Below are 20,305 nucleotides of genomic sequence, written 5' to 3' on the forward strand. Positions count from 1 at the left end.
TGCGACAGTTTAAACCGTCGCTAAAGATTTGAACTAATATGTATATGCTATAGGTTAACCCGTTACTAAAAATATATAAGGAAATGATAATTACATTAGCGACGGTTATTACTGTCGCAATAAAATTATTTTCATAAAATCAATATATATTTAATTAATTCATTCCCTATACAAATTATTAATATTTTCTAAAATAAAATATATTCACATCCACATCCACATCCACACACATTCACATTCACATTCACATTTACATTCACATTCATATTCACAAAATCATCTATATATATGTACCCTGTAACAATTATCTACCAAATATTCTTTACAAAAATATATAAAACATCCTCCAACAATACTAATAATTTTTTATATTCAAGAACTTAAATTTTTGTATCTAAAGCAAAACAAAAGTATTGACAATACAAATTAAAAAAAAAAACATATATATTATAGTTTGTTTTAATATCAACAGTAAACTCCAACAGATATCATCAGGAACTCAAAATGGGTTGCATCTACAAAAAGAAACACAAAAAAAGACATCATTTACAATATAATTAATTTCAATCTTAGAAAATGTAAAACATTTGATATTATTTCAATAAATAAATAAATACAAAAAAGATTGTAAGCTGCAATATCAACATGGGAAGTGAAATAAAAATCTGGTGATAAATAGCATTTCTCTATCAAAAAAACATTAAATATATAGATATATGCCATTGGGGTGCACTGTAAGAGAATTTCTCAGAAGAATTTCAGACGTGAAGCAAAAGAATTTCTCAATGTCAAAGACTATTACCGGGCAAACACAAAACTTTTGACTTCATACTGATGAGACATTTTACCGCTAACATAACCACAAATCGAAATTAACCAACTTAGTCACTCTAGCCTGAACATGTTCTGATGCATCCCTCACTCCTTACACATCTACCATTCAAGAATGAGAAACCATTAATTATAAATAAATAATAAAATTATGTATAGCATATTCTATAAAGTTTCAATTTTACAATTGTTCAGAATCCATTGTAAAAGAATCATCATCTAAAACACTAAATGGCACCTCAAACCCATCACCCATCATCTATCTATATCTTTAATTTCAATTTTCCTGATCGAAACTAGCATATAAAATACTAGTTCTATTGAATTAAGTAATTTGCTTGAGTCCAAAATGAAAAACAATAAACAATGATAAATTACATTTATGGGCCTCTGGCCTCCCATACTATAAGCCTGTACCATACTAATGTCCTCATTGCATATGCAATAACATAATTCAACTAAGATTCATAGTCTAGTCTTGCCACAGTTCTTGTGCCCATTAATTTAAAGTAATCTGTTACTTATTACGGCTATACAATAACTAAGGTGATGAAATAACAATGTTTTAAGTTTGTAGAATTGTGATCTTATATATCAATGTAGCATCAATTCAAGTAGTCATACAAAATGGCCAACCTGATAACATGAGTCAAATATAAAGTGATAATGACTTGAGGCAGATACATTTAAATTGGATGAAACAAACACTTGGTGGGGCAGGGGGCTGTGAACCATAAACCAAGAATGTTCTGTTTTTAGCATGCACACTATAGATTGAAATCAAAAGTTGGTGTCTTTTTTAAGTGGCCCCATGGTGCAGAAAACTTGTGTGGAAAACACAATCAATGTTTGACATTGTCATTAGTTAGAAAGAAAAATATTAGTTAACTACCTTCTCCTCTATCTTAATTCCTAGACGTTGATAAACTCTTTGATACCCCCTTCGGCTGATTTCACAGATTTGTGCCCATGCCTTCCGATACTTCTCTTCCCCACCCTGTGATACAAGTTATGCCATAGGAAATGAAAACAAATAAGATAAATGATGAGACATGATGAAACCTTGAGATAAAATCATTAACCAGACTTTCTTCCAAAATAAAGAAACAAAATTTATAGTTTATAAATCAGATTTCCTCCAAAATAGAAAATTGAAATTTATAGCTTTTAAGTTTTTTTACAAATGAGAAATTTAATTATTACTATAATCAATCTCACAGGTCTTTAAGGCATAAAGGTAAATGATTCACCTGGAGACTGACCACCGCTTGTTGTGCCCTCTCCTTGAATTCAGGATCACTGTCAAATCTTTGCTCTGATGCCTTGTAGAATGCCTAATGACAACTTAGGACCTGCATGAACAAACAGTTAGAAAGAAATTTGAGGGCTCACATACTCAACCCTCAAAGAAACGCACTATCTCACTCACTAACTTATTTTAGGACTCCCATCACTCAACCATCTTCCCTACAATGTACCAGCCAAACCTGCCACAGTTAGCTAACAAATTCACAAAAAAAAAAAAAAAAAAACATTAGCCAACTTCAGTGTAGGTTCATCAGATTTCTTAGCTGGCTTTGGAGCCTGCTTCACTGTTAACTGACTCAAACCAGGCTCAACCTGTCCAGGGTCATGTACAAGTAGGCTCAGTATGCACTTTCTCCAGTCTGGATGTCCTGCTCATGGACCACCACAGTCCTAACCTGGGCTTGGACCTCCTCTTTCTGATAGCTCTTCTCCACAGGATTACACCCTCTAGCTTCTGCAGCACCCATACCAGCCACCTCTGTATGACTTACCACTTCAGATTCTGCAGTAGCTATAACAGCCACCTCAAGAGGGTCTCCCATTTTCCTTTTACCTCGAGTAACATTAAGCCTCTAGTCTTCTTCCCTTTCTTGGTTCACATTTTGCTGTTTTTCTTTGGACAAATTCTCCACTTTTTGATGCATTTGTCTTCCATATACCCAAAGACTTTACATTTTGAGCACTTGGATGGAGTCCACAGGTATTCAACCCCAAGCTCAACACCCTGATCTTCACATTTGATTAGAAAATCAGTAGGAAGAGAAGAATCCAATCCTATTTCCATACATGTTTTAGCAAATGAAATTCTAGCACTAGCAATCCTACTAAGCCCATCATCATCCCAATATTCTAAAGGAATGTTAAACAACTTAATCCAAATCAGAATTCTATCAAGCCTCTCCTTAGATAATTTCATCATATTGTACCACTTTTTCAGTACAAGAAAGTGCCCCCCAAAAAACCAGGGTCCATCCTCAACAACATTAGTATTACTTTCCACACAATCAAATAAGAAAAATATAAAACCGGTGGTAGTAGACAGTACCTCCTCCAATCCCTTGTTCTTCCAAAAATTAAAAGCATAGTTCCTCACATGGTTAAAAATAACTAACTAGAACCATGTAACTGAGGCATAGAGATAAATTGCAAATGGTTAGAAATAGGATTATATCTTATTTTTATCAGGATGTATCTTCTAATCATTACAGGCTCTGTTATCAGAATCTTACGATTCGCGATTCGATTCACGATTCGATTCACAATTTTTGCAAAATCGATACGAATCTATAAGTGAATCTCTTTTTTATCAAAATCTTACGATTCGCGATTCGATTCAATTTTTTTGCAAAATCGATACGAATCTATGGGTGAATCTATTTTGGAAGTAAATCTCTAGTGAATCGCACGATTCACAATCGATTTACGATTCAATTCACTTTTTATGATTCATGTAATTTTTTAAATTATTGTGTCCGGCATATTTTCGACTATTTTTTTTTCCATGTTTTTAGTGAAAATGACATAATACAACTTTTAATAGCGTTTAATACTAAAATAACCAACATATATACATAATTTGTTGTTATTTTAGTGATCATGAAATTTTTAATAGAATCCAATCAGATTCAGTCAGACCCAACATATTTTTAACCTTTCTTCTCATTTTTTTTTCCCTTTAAAAATTCATAATATATCTTCTAAAGATGTGTAAGATTAAAGTTACAATATGAATTATCTATTACTATTTTATTAAATTGAATATAATTGAATATTACATATGTGAGGTCTGTTATACCTTTGAAAATGTTTTAGGCTTTAAAATAAAATATTCTAAATAATTCTTTCTTATTATTTGCTCACTGTTACTTAGAAAAGTACGTATGTTTATTGTCCAAATATCAATATCGTTATTAATTATTGTTATTTTGGAAATTGATAATTTGTCTATTTGGTTATTATCTTTATTAAGAATGGTTGATAAAAAATATCTAAAAAGAAAAAAAGTAAGATAGTGATCTTAAGTAAGATAGTGATCTTACATAAGAATCTTTGTTAACTTCTTACCTATTAAACTATGTGATTATCACGCAAAATAACATTTTCATTGATTTAAGTCTAAATATTTCATATTCATAAGATATATTTAACATCTAAATGTGTAAATATATATTTTTAAGTAATTTTAAAAAAGTGACCGAATCTTTACGATTCACGATTCGATTCGATTCGCGATTCGGTACAAGATCATTTCGATTCACGATACGAATCTCGATTTGACAACTATGATTACAGGTAACCTTTATTTGTCCTCAAATGGCCGATAATAACTGCTTCGCTAATATCAATATCTATCCTGATACTTTTATTTAAAACCATGACAAGGATCAACAGGAACTGTTTGAACCTAGGGCAACCGTGTTGGAGAGACAGATACGATCATGATTGGTATGTATGTATGCAATCAATGAAACTTTCAATGCAAGAACCATGGTAAAAAGTGCAAATCAGTAATCTTTATGTCAGGCCACAAGTTTGGATGTCATATAAAGCCTTATATGAGGCACAAATCCATCGCTAGGATAGGATCATTATAGAACAGAAATTTAAGTTACAGAAAACTGTAACACCAACAAAGTAAGTAAAAATCTTGATATCACAGAACAAGAGCAAAAGAGTTTTGCAGATAATAGAGAAATGATGATGTTCAGTATTGCCAATCTAAAAAAAAAAATGAAAACCATAATATTTAAGGAGAAACAAAGTTCAAGCCAATGGTATAGGAAGACGGAAAATTTAAAAAAGAGTATCCTGGAAAGTGAACAAAGAACACAAAATTGTCTCAAGATTTGAAGCACACTCACACAGGTAAATAGTATAAAATGTTTGAAGCAAGTATTTAGATGGGCCTCCTCTTTAAGACTTACGATCTTCTGGAAGTGAGAGTGGTAAATATGAGCATAAACGTGGAACAGGCGTTTGAATATAGTTTTCACTACTTCCCTGAAGTTCAGAGGAAAAGGAGCACCTACAAAATTTAGAATAAAGAATAAGCATAAGCTCTGAAGGGAACATAACAAACCCCCAACTGGGCAAAATACAAATATCAACAATTTTGTTCAACATACAAACCGGGCAAATATCAGAACATAATGTGAGGCATTTATTACCAGTCTTTTGAGGAAATGTGGATTCATCATCTAATTGACCTTCAATCTAGTCCATCAAATATTCAACATATTTTGGAGCTGAAACTTCAATTGGTTTCTTGATTTGTACACCATCTGCCCATCTGTGCTCATACCTGCAAATCAGGAACTGGAAATATATAGAACTGTGCAATGTTGGTAACCATTCAATTGGCACACTAAGTTGTTCAAGAAATCATGGAAAAGTAGAATAAGGTTCTCCATGCCCATGAAGGTTCAAGGCTCAAGGCTTAATGTTGTGTTTTCTAGATAACAATTAGAAAACAAAGAAACTGTCTGAAACAAGAGAATATGACCTTTACATTTTCACTTTTTTCATTGTTTCCTTGGGATGTCATGGACTCAGATAGTTTCTGAAAAAAAACAATATTTTTTTTCATGATTCCTAATCATGCAAAGTCCTCAAAAAACCATATTCCAGCTCATGTTTTCCCCTTCATCTTCAGATTCTTCACCAACTCTTCTATGTTCAATGAAACCTTGAAAAGGTGTGGAAATGCCTCCATTAAAGGGACCTTCACCACTATGCTGGAGCAGCTTTAGCTACAAACATCCCTATTCTCACTTTAAACCAAACCTCTTCCATAAAACACATCATTTTTTATTGCTTTCAAAAAGGCCCATGAAGTTTCTACCTAAACTTAAATTTTTCTACCACTCACCAAAACAAATCTATAAAAAAAAATTGCTACCCAATATACCAATCTTCTTGAGGCAAAGATATTGCTTCCCATTCAATAAAATTGAAGCTTCAAACATGCTTATAAAAAATTAAAAAAATATAAAAAATTGGTGCTTGAATTTATTCTCGTCTCCACCCAAAGAAAACTCTTTTTTGTAACTTTTCAAACTTTCGGCAACCAAGATCAAGTTCTTGAAAAAAGGCATAGTGGCAAATGAAGTATTGTGCACCGAATCAGTGTTTTCTACTTAGGAAAGACCATTTTTCCTGCGAGTCTAGAAGGTATGGTTTTGGTATCGCAAAATAAAACATTGTAACCATATGATGAAAACATAGGGAAACAAATTACAGAACTTAAAATGCATGAAAGGCCTCATTGATAACATAATAGTGGTAGTTGAACTTGTGTAAGACATACAGAAGTAAATATTCAATAATTTATTTCCTTCAATCTGAATGTCCAAAACTGATTTTCTGTAAGGTTGAAATAAAGCAGATGATTACTAAGACGTACTTGGGGCCTGCAGTCATTGTAGGACAGTTTTCTGGAGTGCAGAAGTTTGTGAGGGTACCATACAGCAAGTTCACCTGGGTGAAGAAGTCCACAGCTGAAAATTTTAAATTCAGCAACCTTAGTTCAATCGATGATCAGATACAACCTTATTATAGTATTTATGATTTTCTTTTGGGGGGTTGAGGTTAGGAAGTAAGTCAAGTGTTGGTTATATGAAAGCTACACCATGATGGTATGAGTCAAACACATATAGGCTTGAACAATTCAACATGTGCCCCATAAGCTCTCAATGTGTTTAGAATAATACAGACTTTTAATATTGGACCAGTGGTCAACACTTCTAAGACAACCCTTAATATGTAGATATCAGGACAACATAGATTATGTAGGAATAAATGCAAAAAGAAACACAAAACCATTTATACAAAATATATCACAACACAGATCCCTAATCTTAAAAGAGAAGAAAAGAATATATAAATAGTGAAGGTTTTAGTAAAGAATTGATTGTTTGGGGGAAGAGGTAAAGAAAATGGGCATGGAATTCAAACCTCATACAATAAACCCTTTTTCATAAGCGTGCTTTACACAAGAACTAAAATTTGTGGCTCCTTTTTTAACATTTTATAGATGAACATCTGTGTTTTATGCTTAGAAGACAACATGAAAGAGAGGTATAAATTTTAATCCCATTCCCTTGGCCAATCAGATATTAAAATTCAGAAATTCCTTCGCATCAGAATAAATTCAATTTAGATACTTAGCAAAAAATTTCAACATGAATTTCAAACTAAAAAATGGAACAATTTTTCAGATGAAGACAGGGGTTGTATTTTATCCAAGACAAGTAGGTTGGGTTAAATTGATGGGATTGTTTTTCTTCTTTGCATCCCCAAAAAAATGTGGGTCTCACCGTAATAATTTCTTTGAAAAAAACTTTTCTCGAATCCTTTTCGTGAGAAGTATAGGTAATAATCAAGGGAAGATTTAAATAATTTTTGTATGTAAATTTTCTTATAAATTGAACAATTAACCCAAAAAACAGAAAGAAAAAAAGAAAAGAAAAGTTATTTCTTTTCTTTTTTTTGTCAAAAAATATTTTCATGAACACTTTTCTAACCAAGCATAAGCCTGACTAGTTAGTTTTTCATTTGCTTTTAATGAAAGGTTATAGTATAGTCAGTGTATATACATATAACCACCCAATGTTTGTTTGGAATGAATTCAAAAAAGAATAGGTGGAGATAATCTGGATATTACTATAACTATCCAAATTTTGTTCTGGAATGGCTTCCCAAAAATAAAAGTAGAGGTGGAGATTATAAAATGCTAGTGCGTGAAGTCAAAGCAAACCAACATAGAGTGAAAACCCACATGTACTTGCTTAGGGCTTTATTTTTCCAGTCAAAAAGTCTTATTCAAACTCGAAAACTAAAGCCATAGTTGTGTAAGTACCAATGCACCTTCTCTATTAACATCCACCCAACCCTAGCTTCATCAATTAACAGCTTTCAAAACTCAAAATTATACAAATTAAAAAACCAAAATCAAAACCCTAGAAACTTTTGTGTTCTATACCAAACACTTGAAAAAACATACATACAAAATCAACGTACAAAACCTAAAGAAACATAACAAGAATACTCCAGATTTATAGATTAATATAAAATAAGCGTCAATCGACCAAAATACAAAATTACACTCTTAACAACAATCAAAATGATAAAAATCGAACAAATTTGAATGAATCAACGAGAACTCACCAAGCATCTTCGATGACATCGAAAATGTACAATAACAGAGATTGGGAACATAGCTCTATTCGTTATGAGAGAGAGAGAGAGAGAGAGAGATTTGCAATTCGCACCTCCAGAAGATCGTCGACTGTCGATTGAGAACAAATTGAAGGAACTTGATTCAGAACAGAGATTCGCTGACCTAGGGCTTCAACAACAAGGATCTGGGGTTCCAAAAAAGAAAACTAGTAATTATTGAACTATTCAAAATAAAATAAAATTCAGAATTCAACAAATCAAATCGAATGGAATAAGAAAAGACCTGATCTCCAAATGTGAAAGATCAAACTAAATCAAACAGAAAAAATACAGAAATCTGTATGATCTTTTCATAAATAGAGAGAGAGAGAGAGAGAGAGAGAGAGAGAACCTTAGATAGCTCTGATCGGGCTTTGCTGCAATTTCTTCTTGAATGATCGTCGGTGGGAAGACGACGGCGTCAGAGGATGGCAGAGTGGGGTGACACCGGTGGGAGGATGGCGGAGTGAGGCGACGCCAATGAGAGGAACAGATATAGCGTAAGAATGAAATAAGGGGAGTTTGGGCTTGTATTATCTGCGATGGACAGACAGATGCACGAAAACATAAAACTATGTCATTTTAATTATTTTCTTTTGCCACGGTTTAGTATCTGTTACAACTGATGGACCCTTTTGCGACGGACAATTTGTTTCCGTCGCTAATGATGACGTCTTTTTGCTCATTTATTAGCGGCAGTCATTTTCTGTCTCAACAAATACTATTAGCGACGAATTATTTTATCCATCTCAAATGTGTAGCTTTTGCAACGGAAATCAGTCCGTCACAAAAAATTTCGCAACAGCTTCATTTGCCATTGCAAATACTTGCTTTTTGCGACAATTTTTAAACCATCGCAAAAAGTTCTATGGCTAAAGCTCCCTTTTTCTAGTAGTGGTGGGTCAACCCTATATAAAAAGTTAATAAGACTCACCATTCTACAAAAAAAAATAATAACAATAAAGTTAGGATAATTTAATCATAAGTAACTTGCTGAAGAAGTATAAAAATACACCGTTTTATGCTTAAATAATTCGAATTGACTAAAACTCAAAGAATAAAAGTTGTACAGAATCAAATTTCCTAAAAGGCAATGCGAACGAATTTAGTATAACCTAAACAGGTTGAGAGGAAAACTAGATCAAGAACCTAGACGGAATTTAACCGAAAAATCTGAAGCTGAAAACAAAAAGAAACTGCCCTAAGATGATTTTTTCCGGAAAAATTTAAAATACGAAAAGTGTGCAGAATAATGTTTTACTTTATTTTACACGAAACCAATAAAAATGAGCTCGTTTCGTGGGTTAAAACAGCATCTAAAATCTGCAATACTAAAATAAATAAAAAATATTATAACAAAGATCATCCGATTACAAGTTCTAATCGATCTTTTTAGTAAAAAGTTAAAACACAAAAGTTGTCTAGAATTACGTATACATGTCTCTACCCAAATTTTGTAATTTATTGAGGTTGTTTACTATTTTTCAACATGTACAAATCAATATAATTCACACTATACCAATAAACTCATAATTAAATTCTTTGTACCTTAATTCCACCACCTCGGCTTCCACTTCCCGCCTACACATATATCCAATGTGCCTCCCATATACATAACATCACTCCAAAGCCAAACTTGCACGGGGATATCGTCCCGAGTTTGACCCACACTCCCCGGATGGTTAACATATACGTATACGCATAAATCAAAGCCCTCGTCTACTCCTAAGAACGAGACAACAATATATATATATATATATACACAATCTCTCATCTACTCATGAGAATAAACATAACGGTGCCAAGCCTAAGGCATTCAAATAAATCTCATAATCTTCACCCCCTTTTTTTTTTAATACACTCTTTCTCTCCAACACTCAAATAAAACAACAATCCATTGAGTCATTGTGGAGTATAAGAAATTTATCTATGGGTTCCTAATTTATTTTAATTTCATATATTCATGAATGTGATTACTTCCACAAAATAAATACATATAAAAACCCTAAACATTGCATACACAACTAACTAAAATAATTAAAATCAAACCATCAGCTACATGCAAATATAAAATCAAACCAACATCAAATAAATAAAAATAAATAAATAAAACAACAAATTAATAGAGCCACCAAAATAAAACCTTAATCTTTTTCTCTACCTCTCTCCCGTCGTCTCTCCGCTTTCTAATTTCTTTGTTGATTGCTCTCTCTCTCTCTCGGCAGCACCACAAAGCCCTCTCTATTTTTTTGTTTTGTTTTGTTTTTTTGGCCTAATTGACATATATTATTACTAGTATATGCCCGTACCTGAAGGCACGGTGAAATTAATAATGAGATTAAAATATAAATCAAAATAAAATTATTAAAACATAATGGTAAGATTTTTTGGACTGTGGTTGAGGATTCGAGACCTGTTGTGGCTTTATGGTGCTTTGGTTTGGTGGGGTGGGGTGGGGAGGGGATTGGATTTCTAGGCTAAACCGTGCATATTATAAGATTCGTTAAGTATATTGTTTATTTTTGTGTTTTTTGAAAAAATTAATAGAAAGCAACCTATTTTTTCATTTAGAATTTTCTTTCAATTTCTAAACACAAAATTCCACCAATTTTGCAAAGCACATAAAAATACTCTAGTAAAAACATACACACCCCATTGAATAAAATGAATTGAATTAGTACTCAAGTTTTTAGCAAAAATACTACAAATTTAAAATTGAAGAAAAACAAATTAAAAAAAAAAAAATTGCTCCACAACTGTTATTAGAAGCAAAATCCAAGACACAGTAATTGCTTGATGTTGTTGTTAGTCATGATGTAGCAGCAGCCAATAGACTTTTGGCCGGCGAGAGCAGGGCAACGACGCCTCTCTCGGGATTGGAGTATTTCCTATAGATCACCTTCAACTTGTTTTCTGCGGCCATCAAGTGGAAGCTAACCAGTAGTTTAGCACAATCCCTGTTTAGAACATAAATAAATAAACACAAATTAATCAGAAACACATGTAATTATATTAATTTCATTCTTAAAACAGTCACAAAATGAAGATTGAAAAAACTTACATAAGTTGTGTCTCTGAGAAACCAGTGTGCAGTTTTAGTGTGTCGTTCCAAGCAGGGCTTTTGTTGATGGTGCAACGGGCAGTGTAGACTGCTGAGGCAACAAGCATTGGTGGACAGTATATAATGGTGGCATAATTCATTATCCCTAGCTCAGCCAGAAAATACACCATGTTCTCCATCTAAATGTACAAAAAACAAAACAAAAAAATGAACAATTAGCATTCAAGAGTAGAGCAATAATCATCACCAATCATAACAATTTTGAAACAGCAAAGAGCAAAAAATACAACACATGCTGATCAGCAACAGCGGCTTTGATGAAGCACGCGAGGAACACATAAGGCGTAGGACCTGTTAAGCTCCATTTGAGCTCTCTCAGTATGCGTTTCTCGGTAATCAGCACTTGCTCATTTGTATAAGCCCTGTCTGAGATGCACACAAAGTCATTGACCTCTACGGCCCAGATTTTTTCATATTTGGAGGCCATGAGCATGGCACTGATGCCTACTAATCGGAGTTCCCTCCTCATCACCGACTTTGAAGCGAGGTAGCGATCAACAATGTTGATAGTGAGGTATAGAGTCTCTGGCATGAGTTCAAATTTGTTGTGAACTTCGATCAACCAATCCACCAGAATTGCTCTCATTTTCTCATTTATCTCAGGCTGCGAGTCCATATAGTCGTGAACTCTGCTCTCATTCTACAGCTTCACAGTTTCAATACATACACACTCTTCTTAGAACAACACAACACATATACATATAAGATAACACATACATTAAATGGGAAAATTGAACGTACCTCAACCTGCTTGTAGAACTTGTATATATCTTCGACCCATTATTCTGATAATTGAGTCTCAATTATGGGTATAACCATCCATTATTACTTTGCATTATTCTGATAATGGAGTCTCAATTATCCAATAATGGGTATAATTGTAACTAAGTAACTAAGTATAGATATAACTTATTCTGATATACCCAATATATACAGTCTGTGCCCTACAATTATTACTTTGCATTATTCTGATAATTGAGTCTCAATTATCCATAATCAACATTGATTGATTGAAATTATATCAGAATATTCCACAGGAAGAGAGGCCAGAGAAGAATTATAAAAAAAAAAATCCTAAAACTTTAGAAGAGAGAGATGAATATATATGCCTCCAGAACAAAGCCATCAAGAAGATATACCTTATTCTGATATACCCATATTCTGATATACCCAATATATACAGTCTCTGCCCTACAATTATTACTTTGCATTATTCTAATAATTGAGTCTCAATTATCCATAATCAACATTGATTGATTGAAATTATATTAGAATATTCCACAGGAAGAGAGGCCAGAGAAGAATTTAAAAAAAAATCCTAAAACTTTGGAAGAGAGAGATGAATATATATGCCTCCAGAACAAAGCCATCAAGAAATAGATCATTAGATGAAAATAAAAAAAGGAATTTTACCTTGCGATCAGAAAATACCGAAGAAGAAGAGGCCTGGAGAGCAGAGAGATAAAAGAACATTTAATCAGTTCAGTTTACAATTGAAAGCAACTGAAATCAGAAAATCAGAAAATACCAGAGTGATGCAAGAGAAAGAAATCGGAGGAAATGGTGGGGCAAAAAAAGGCAAAAGGGATGTAAGGGAAAGGAAAGAGGAGCGTCGGTAGATACTGAAGGAGCGAGAAGGGAAGCAATACTGAAATCTATCTATTCTATTATTATTATTAAAACCAATAATCATATAGAAACAAATCCAAAATACATGCAAAATAGTGAAGATGTTCAGAACTAACCAAAATAGTGAAGATGTTCCTACATAATCATTCTGTTATGGAGAGGTTGATAATGTGGGTGGTTGTTGTTGTTGTTGCGGCGGTGGTGGCGGCGGCAGCGATGGCGGTGGAGTTGTGTTGGTGTTGGGGAGAGGAACACTGCAGAGAGCATGAAATTCACAGAAGATGCAGAGGAGGATAAGGCCGATTCTTGGGTTGATGCTTTGTCTAGAATACCTGCACATAACATAACATGTGAAATTGAAATCAGAAAACAACTTCTAAGAACTCAATCAAACCCAAAGTATATTGAAATGTACCTAAGGATAACCAATGCTACTTTCTGCGTGATGTGGCTTTGGTAATTCTAGTAATAAGATTTTCGGTGTGTAGTAAATGTAAAGCAACACTACAGAGACAGAGTGTGATCAGATCTAAAGACTTGTTTGTCTATGAAACAATTAAAAATGCCAATGTATCTTCAAGGAGACATCAAATCAAAACCAAATACATACTGAACCCACCAATTGATAATCAAATATCAGATAAGAATGTGTCCATTAGTCAAGAAATAAAACATAATAATTAAGGAAGCTTACGAATCATTGACAATTTGCAAGGATGCAGCAACCAACCAAAGATCGTCAAATGTTCAATACAAATGTATCACAAAAATAGTGGACATAAAACTTTATAATTAAGGGCAATATAATATCCATGAGCTTTAACATCAATCACTTCAACCCATAGCATAAAAAAAAAATGTTTTTCACAATATCCAGGGAAAAAGGTCCTAATAGATTTGGTTATAAGAGAAGAGGCAATGACAATTGAAGAAGGATCATATCTTTTCTCTAATACCGAGTATTTTCTGAATCTGATCCCATTTAAACTGATTAAAGTGAACATTTGTAAACTGGTACAAAAAGGCAATTTTGAATCAGAAACGTTATGAAGAGGAGAAAACAGAATTTCATTTTGAAGGGAAATCACGATTTCAGAATTCAATTTTGGAGCAGATCGTGATTTCGATCTGTCAGAATTTCAATTCGAAGGGAAATCACGATTTCAGAATTCAATTTTGGAACAGATAGTGGTTCGGGATACAAATTGTAGTTAGATCTGAACCCTAAAGCATAACCCATTTCCTCCGAATGTGAAATACAACAGAGAGAGACCAAAATTACCTTGCGAAGGGAACAACTGAGGGTGGGAGAGAGGGAACCTTGCGAGTGGTGATGATGAGCAGCGGCGCAATCTGATAGAGAGGGAGGAGGACAACAATACCTTGTGATGAAGAGGAGCGTCGGTTACAATCTGATCGCAAGAACAAACTGATGAGAACAGAGAATGGAGAGAGATAAAGATAGAAGGGAGGAGAGACGTGGGCAAGCGGGTAGGTGAGTAGAGTGAGATAAAGATAGAATAGAGGGGAGACGTGGGTAAGTAGGAAGTTCACTCTTTCTTTGGGCGGGAAGCAAGTGTAGGTAAATATTGATATATATTTAAGGGGTAATCTCAGCCATCTATGTGAATATACAAATGAATCATGACCCTTAAAATGTCCTAGTAGGACAAATGTCTCTAGGATAAATTTAAAATCCGTCCTGCTTTATTATATATATATATATATATATGGATAAATTAGAAATATATTTCTTGAGATTTGAGTAAAATATAAATCGCCCCATATAGTTTTGAAAATTATATTTTACCCTCTAGAGTGTTAAATTTCATAACAAATCGCTCATTTTATTAATAAATCATCACATCAATTATTAGTTTTTAATAATGTTAGAAATATGTTTCAATTAATAATTTAGGTAATTTTATTATTATATAGGAGTGCAATTATAAATTTTATTTTTTTAGTTAATTCTATTAAATAAAAAAATTTAACAAGGGAATGTTTGTAATTTTCTAAACCACAAGAAACAATCTGTACTTTAAGCAAATCTCATAAAGTGTATTTGTAATTACCCTATATATATTTATGTAACTTCTAAGACACTACAACAAAAACACATTTTAGTGACACTATACGAGTGGCATGTTTTCAAGAAATGTCACAAAAAGAATATTTGGTGGCATATTTTAGAGAAATGTCACAGAGCCACAAACATGCAAGGCTTTAGTGGCATTTCAATAAAAAAGTGTCACTTCACTACAACAAAAATATGATTTAATAGCATCAATTTTATGGCATTTTATAAAAGAAACACAAGAAATTGTTTTAATGACATTTATCAAGAGATGCCACTAAACGTTAGTAGTAATGGCATTTTTTTTAAATATCACTAAACTAGATAGATGTAAGTTACTTTTTATGGCATTAAGTGAAAAGTGTAATAAACAAATATTTTATGGCATTTTGAGAAATGTCACTAAACCAAAAAAATTTCAAGCTATGTAATGTCATTTTTTCAAAAAACAAAAAATGTCAATATACTTCCAAAATTTTTTAAAATGCACAAAATAAATATAAAAAAATAAATTGAACTCAATCTAACATGCTATCAATTAGGTCAATTTGAGACAAAATAAAAAAATTCAAGGTTAAAATCGATTCAATTGAAATTACAAAAACTAAAATGACCCAGTAGCCAAAATAGATAGAGTAATTTTCCCTATTGTTAGCATTTTTTAATGACAAATATGCATATAAATGACATATGTCATTCTTTTAGAGACAAAATAATAAATTTTCTCAATTCGGTGAGTTAATATGAATAAATTCAGCAATAATTTTTGTCAAAAACACTAACGATATTATTAATTGGACTAAATTGACACAAAATTAAAAATTAAAATTGATCTAATTAAAAATATAAAGATCAAAAAGAATATTTACTTATTTATTTAAAATGTGAACAAATTTACTATACATGCTTCACTTCATTACTCCACCTTTTTTTTTTTTTTTCTTTAATCTATAACCTATATAAAAAAGCATGTAACAATGGTATAACGCTGCTGCTCGCAGTGGTGGTGTAACGCTGCTGCTTGCTTCATCTCTAAGGCTTTACAACAGACAAATGGAACCACTTGACCTCTATTTGCTGGCTCAATGGTTTCTCCAAGAATTCTGAATGTGCTACAAACGAAAGCGGTGAGCTTCAACATGTGGTTGTTGCCTCTTCTCTGCCTTCTACCTTTGTCTGAAAAAATTGCACAGATATGTGTATGTGTTCCATGTGATTGTAAGAGAAGAGGTAAAATTGATCTCTAAGATGTGGCTATGGTTTTGCCCCAAAATCTATAGATATAATACAAATTCTAGATTGTGGGAATTGGTTGGACCTCCAGATTAGACAAGCAGTATGTTCTCCTCTGTCTCATTGCAGCAAACCAAAAACTCTGGTATGTTCTCCTCTGTCTCATTCTATCTTCAATGATGTATTTGATTCTGTTTTCTGCCATACATTCATACTCTTGTTTCATTCATATTTGGTTCCCTTTAAAATTTGCCTACCATGTGTTTGCCAATATGTCTAAACCATAAAAAATTTCATAATAAGGCAAAATGTAATAAATTAGCATTAACCGTAACTAGTAATTGCCATAAAAAAATTCCATTGGTTAGTAATCTAGGTATACGCATTGATCCTCACTACTCACCACTTATTATTGGAATTTTTTTGGAGGCTGTTTCTTGCTTTTTTCAGTGGCTTAATTTTGCTAAAGTTGTTGTCAGAGTACATTGATATTAACAATAATTTGCCAGCACTGTCTTCAGAAGTTATGCATGGTGTTGATGAAATCTTGAAGTTTTTCAATACAAGGACTTGTCAGCTTGTTCTTGGTACTGGTGCCTTGTAGGAATTTGTTTTTAGACTGTAATTGATGGATACATGCTTCTTAAGTTGTTAGTTGATGCTAAAACACTGAGATACTCATCAATCCTAGAGAAAGAACACCCGTTAACTGTTTTATGAGTATTTAAATCAAACATCCTCTTATACATAATGTTACTCTACTCCATACTTCTATTTATTTTTGTTTTGTTTTGTTTTGTGTTGGATATTTATTTATTTATTTATTTTAAAGCAAAAATTATGAATGAGTATATGTTAGTCATGTGCTGTCTACATGAAACTGCAGGTGGCCAGTTTGAAATCCGTTACTTCTAAGCACTTGGCATTGGCAAGTCATGTAGATGGTATTATTCCTGGTAGGTGACGAGACATAAAAATTCTGCTATTGCCATAGAGTTGTTTCGTGTAGTCTTATGTGAATGTTTGTAAATATGCTATCACAATATATTCACTTAACTACTTTTAAGTTTTAACATGTTTGGGGTGTCCTAAATAAGCGTATTTTTTGTCTTTTTGGACTAAAAAGTTAAGGGAAAAAATATGGATATTTGGCTTAACTTTTTGACTTTTCATGAAAAAATGTGTAATAAAAAATTGTAAAAATTGGTTTGTAGAGGAAAATTAGCATTGAGACTTGTGCAGCCGTAATTGTTGACTTTTGGTGAATAGTGTTAACTTTTTAACTTTTTGAGTAACTTTTTGACTTTTTGACTTTTCCTAGACATGCCAAACTTAGCCTAAACACAGTTCATCCATGTGACAAGTTGCAGATTTTATTTTCTCATTTCCAACTTTTTCTGAATTCTAGTCTTGTAATTGTTAGTTATTTTCAAGTGTCTTGCTATAATCCTATCAAATTTGGAAGTTTATGGTTGGTTTTGCTTGTCATTGATGGATTTGAAATTGGATATTCTTTCGTAGAGTTCTTAATGATTTCTATTTAGGGTTGATATTTTCATCTTTCCAGTACTCGCATATACTTGGCCTCAATCCTTTCTTTCTTTTTAGTTATTTTATTTATTTTCTTTGAAAATTTTTAGAATGCATCTCAATATTAGAAGAACAATTTAACATCATTCAAGATGCCATGCAATTTTGGCAAAAAAAAAAAAAAAAAGACCATGCAATTCCCGTCTGTGTGAACAATTGTCATGTAACGAGTATTATCACCTATCATTTGTTAGCTTGGATACTACTACTTACCTTTTTCACCCAGGTGGCCCATGGAACAACCATCCGCACTTTGATTGCCTCTTGAATAAACATCAACATTCTTGGATTGGTTTCCCCTGGAACAAACTTCATGCTAAGGATGGTGCAATAATGGAAATGCTATGACTCAGAATACGATGAATCCTGAAATCATTCAGTCAGTGATAGTTTTGTGCCTAGAAAGCAAAATAATAATGACCTCATTTGAGCTGTTCCCCCCTCGTTTGCTTGGGAGTGGTATCGTGAATCTTTTGTATCATTTTTTAGTTGGCTCGCTCCATTGGACAAGCTATTGGAGCTCATGTTGCTTGGCTTGCTCCATTTGTGGTATTTTTCTTTCATAAATACTAACAAATTTATATTAACTTAATATAGTTTCAATTACCTTTATATGTTTATCTTTTGGATGCAGATTTCGCAAGTTATGGATGCTAGCCGAGAATATTTATAAAAGTGAGGTTGAAAATTTAGAAACTAAATTTGTTTTTATAACGTCTCTTTAAGAGATGAATATCACTATGACTTTTTAGAACTTATGGTTGAAATAATTTTTTTTTTTTTCTTTAACTTTGCTAGTGTGGTAGAATATTTTATAATTTTGATTATGATTTTTATTGCAATATAAATAAATTTATATTTTTAGATAAAAAAAATTGATTGTGGTTTGATTTTATTTATTTATTTATTTTTGATGTGATGATCCTATTGTGATAATATTTGTTTATTATTATGAAAATATTACATGATGAATGGATGTCTAATTAATATAGGATGTGACAATTAATATTCAATTTTTTTATAAAATTGATTTAATTTTTACAGGTATTAACACATGCTTAGTTGTGGCTTTTAAAAATGTCAATGAAAAGAACATATAAGTGGCATTTTGTAGTAGTAGTAGTAGTAACTTTGCAAAGTGTCACTAAAATAAGCTCCAATGGTAGTTATATCCATTTAATGGAACAAATGAATTGGATCAAGTGGCATTTATAAAGTTGTTAAAAATATCAATTGTGGCATAACAAGTGTCATTAAAAATACATATAGTGGCATTTTTTAGATTGTAAGTCTTCTTTAATGGCACTTCATAGCGTCACGAATAGTATCTATCATGACATTAAAGTGTCACTGAAAGTCTTTAGCCCTGATGATGTAATAACACTTACAAGTGTCACTGAGTCTTTTTTAATGACTCTTAATAGTGTCACAAATAGTGTTTATCATGACATCAAACTGTCATTGAAAGTTTTTAACCATGATGGTGTAGTGGCATTTGCAAGTGTCACTGAGGTGCCATTAGTACCTACTGTGGTACGGGTATAAATGGCACTTATTTAAAATGTCACAAGATTAAAAAAATGTCATTAGAAGAATAGTTTTATAGTATTTTTAAATGTCACCAAACTAAAAAAATGTTATAGCGAGAATTTTGTAAAGGCCAAAACTCCCTTAAACCCCCCTCTCCCTCCGCCCTTGGGTGGTGGGGTGGGAGTTGTGGTGGGATGGGGTTTGCCAAAAGCGTGTTAGTGGCGCGGAAAGTGATGGTGCGGGAGAGTAATGATTTAAAGAATGAAGATGGAACTCTAAAAAAATAAAGGCAGAACGAGAAATACAAAGATGATAGAGATTTTTTTTTTTTTCTTGATCTTCACAATCTCTACAAACATATGTCAGTGAGTGACAGCGAGTGATATAGAAGAAAAAAAAAAAAAAAACAAAAAACAAAACAAAAAGTTAACCGCTCTGTTAGGAGCTGTGGAAGTCAAGAAAAAAGCGATACCAACCTTTTTCCTTAGAAATAAAGTCTGGATCTAAACAATAGAAAATTAAAAAAAAGTCGACGTAGGGTCCCTCACCTAAAGTCTGGATCTAAACAATAAAAAATTAAAAAAAGTCGACGTAGGGTCCCACACCCAAACCAACCCACCCCAACCCAAAAAAAAAAAAAAAAAAAGTAAAGGAATTTGGCTGGTGCAAAATTTGCGCGTATCAGATCCAAATATTGAGTAGGAAATCAACAACTAAAGGGTTGTTTATGTGGATGGTGTTTTAAATAAATATATTTTTTTTATTTTTTT

General features: G+C 32.6%; 1 protein-coding gene and 2 long non-coding RNA genes across 4 annotated transcripts; 1 reads left to right on the top strand and 2 right to left on the bottom strand.

Moving 5' to 3' along the window:
• Positions 1-267: 267 nt before the first annotated feature.
• LOC114314328 (uncharacterized) lies at positions 268-8,939 on the bottom strand. 2 transcript variants are annotated; one of them, XR_014364164.1, is made up of 9 exons: positions 8,708-8,939; positions 8,409-8,501; positions 6,542-6,635; positions 5,307-5,440; positions 2,452-5,164; positions 2,265-2,331; positions 2,082-2,183; positions 1,724-1,828; positions 268-515 (listed from the first exon to the last, which is right to left on the bottom strand). It is a non-coding gene; the product is annotated as an uncharacterized LOC114314328 (long non-coding RNA). The 2 variants fall into 2 exon arrangements; XR_014364165.1 differs by lacking the exon at positions 2,265-2,331 and having other exon boundaries at positions 5,001-5,164.
• A 2,149-nt stretch (positions 8,940-11,088) lies between these two features.
• LOC114318764 (G2/mitotic-specific cyclin S13-7-like) lies at positions 11,089-12,108 on the bottom strand. The gene is made up of 3 exons (XM_028265725.2): positions 11,709-12,108; positions 11,417-11,595; positions 11,089-11,312 (listed from the first exon to the last, which is right to left on the bottom strand). The coding sequence occupies exons 1-3, from the start codon at positions 12,090-12,092 to the stop codon at positions 11,165-11,167; spliced, it is 711 nt and encodes a 236-aa protein (XP_028121526.1). The 5' UTR covers positions 12,093-12,108; the 3' UTR covers positions 11,089-11,164.
• A 4,043-nt stretch (positions 12,109-16,151) lies between these two features.
• LOC145822618 (uncharacterized) lies at positions 16,152-18,880 on the top strand. Its single transcript, XR_014364163.1, has 4 exons — positions 16,152-16,560; positions 17,302-17,371; positions 18,232-18,554; positions 18,640-18,880. It is a non-coding gene; the product is annotated as an uncharacterized LOC145822618 (long non-coding RNA).
• The last annotated feature ends 1,425 nt before the right edge of the window (positions 18,881-20,305 follow it).

The sequence above is a fragment of the Camellia sinensis genome, chromosome 3 (assembly GCF_055761805.1).
Source record: "Camellia sinensis isolate YWXY chromosome 3, ASM5576180v1, whole genome shotgun sequence".
NCBI classification, from domain to species: Eukaryota; Viridiplantae; Streptophyta; class Magnoliopsida; order Ericales; family Theaceae; genus Camellia; species Camellia sinensis.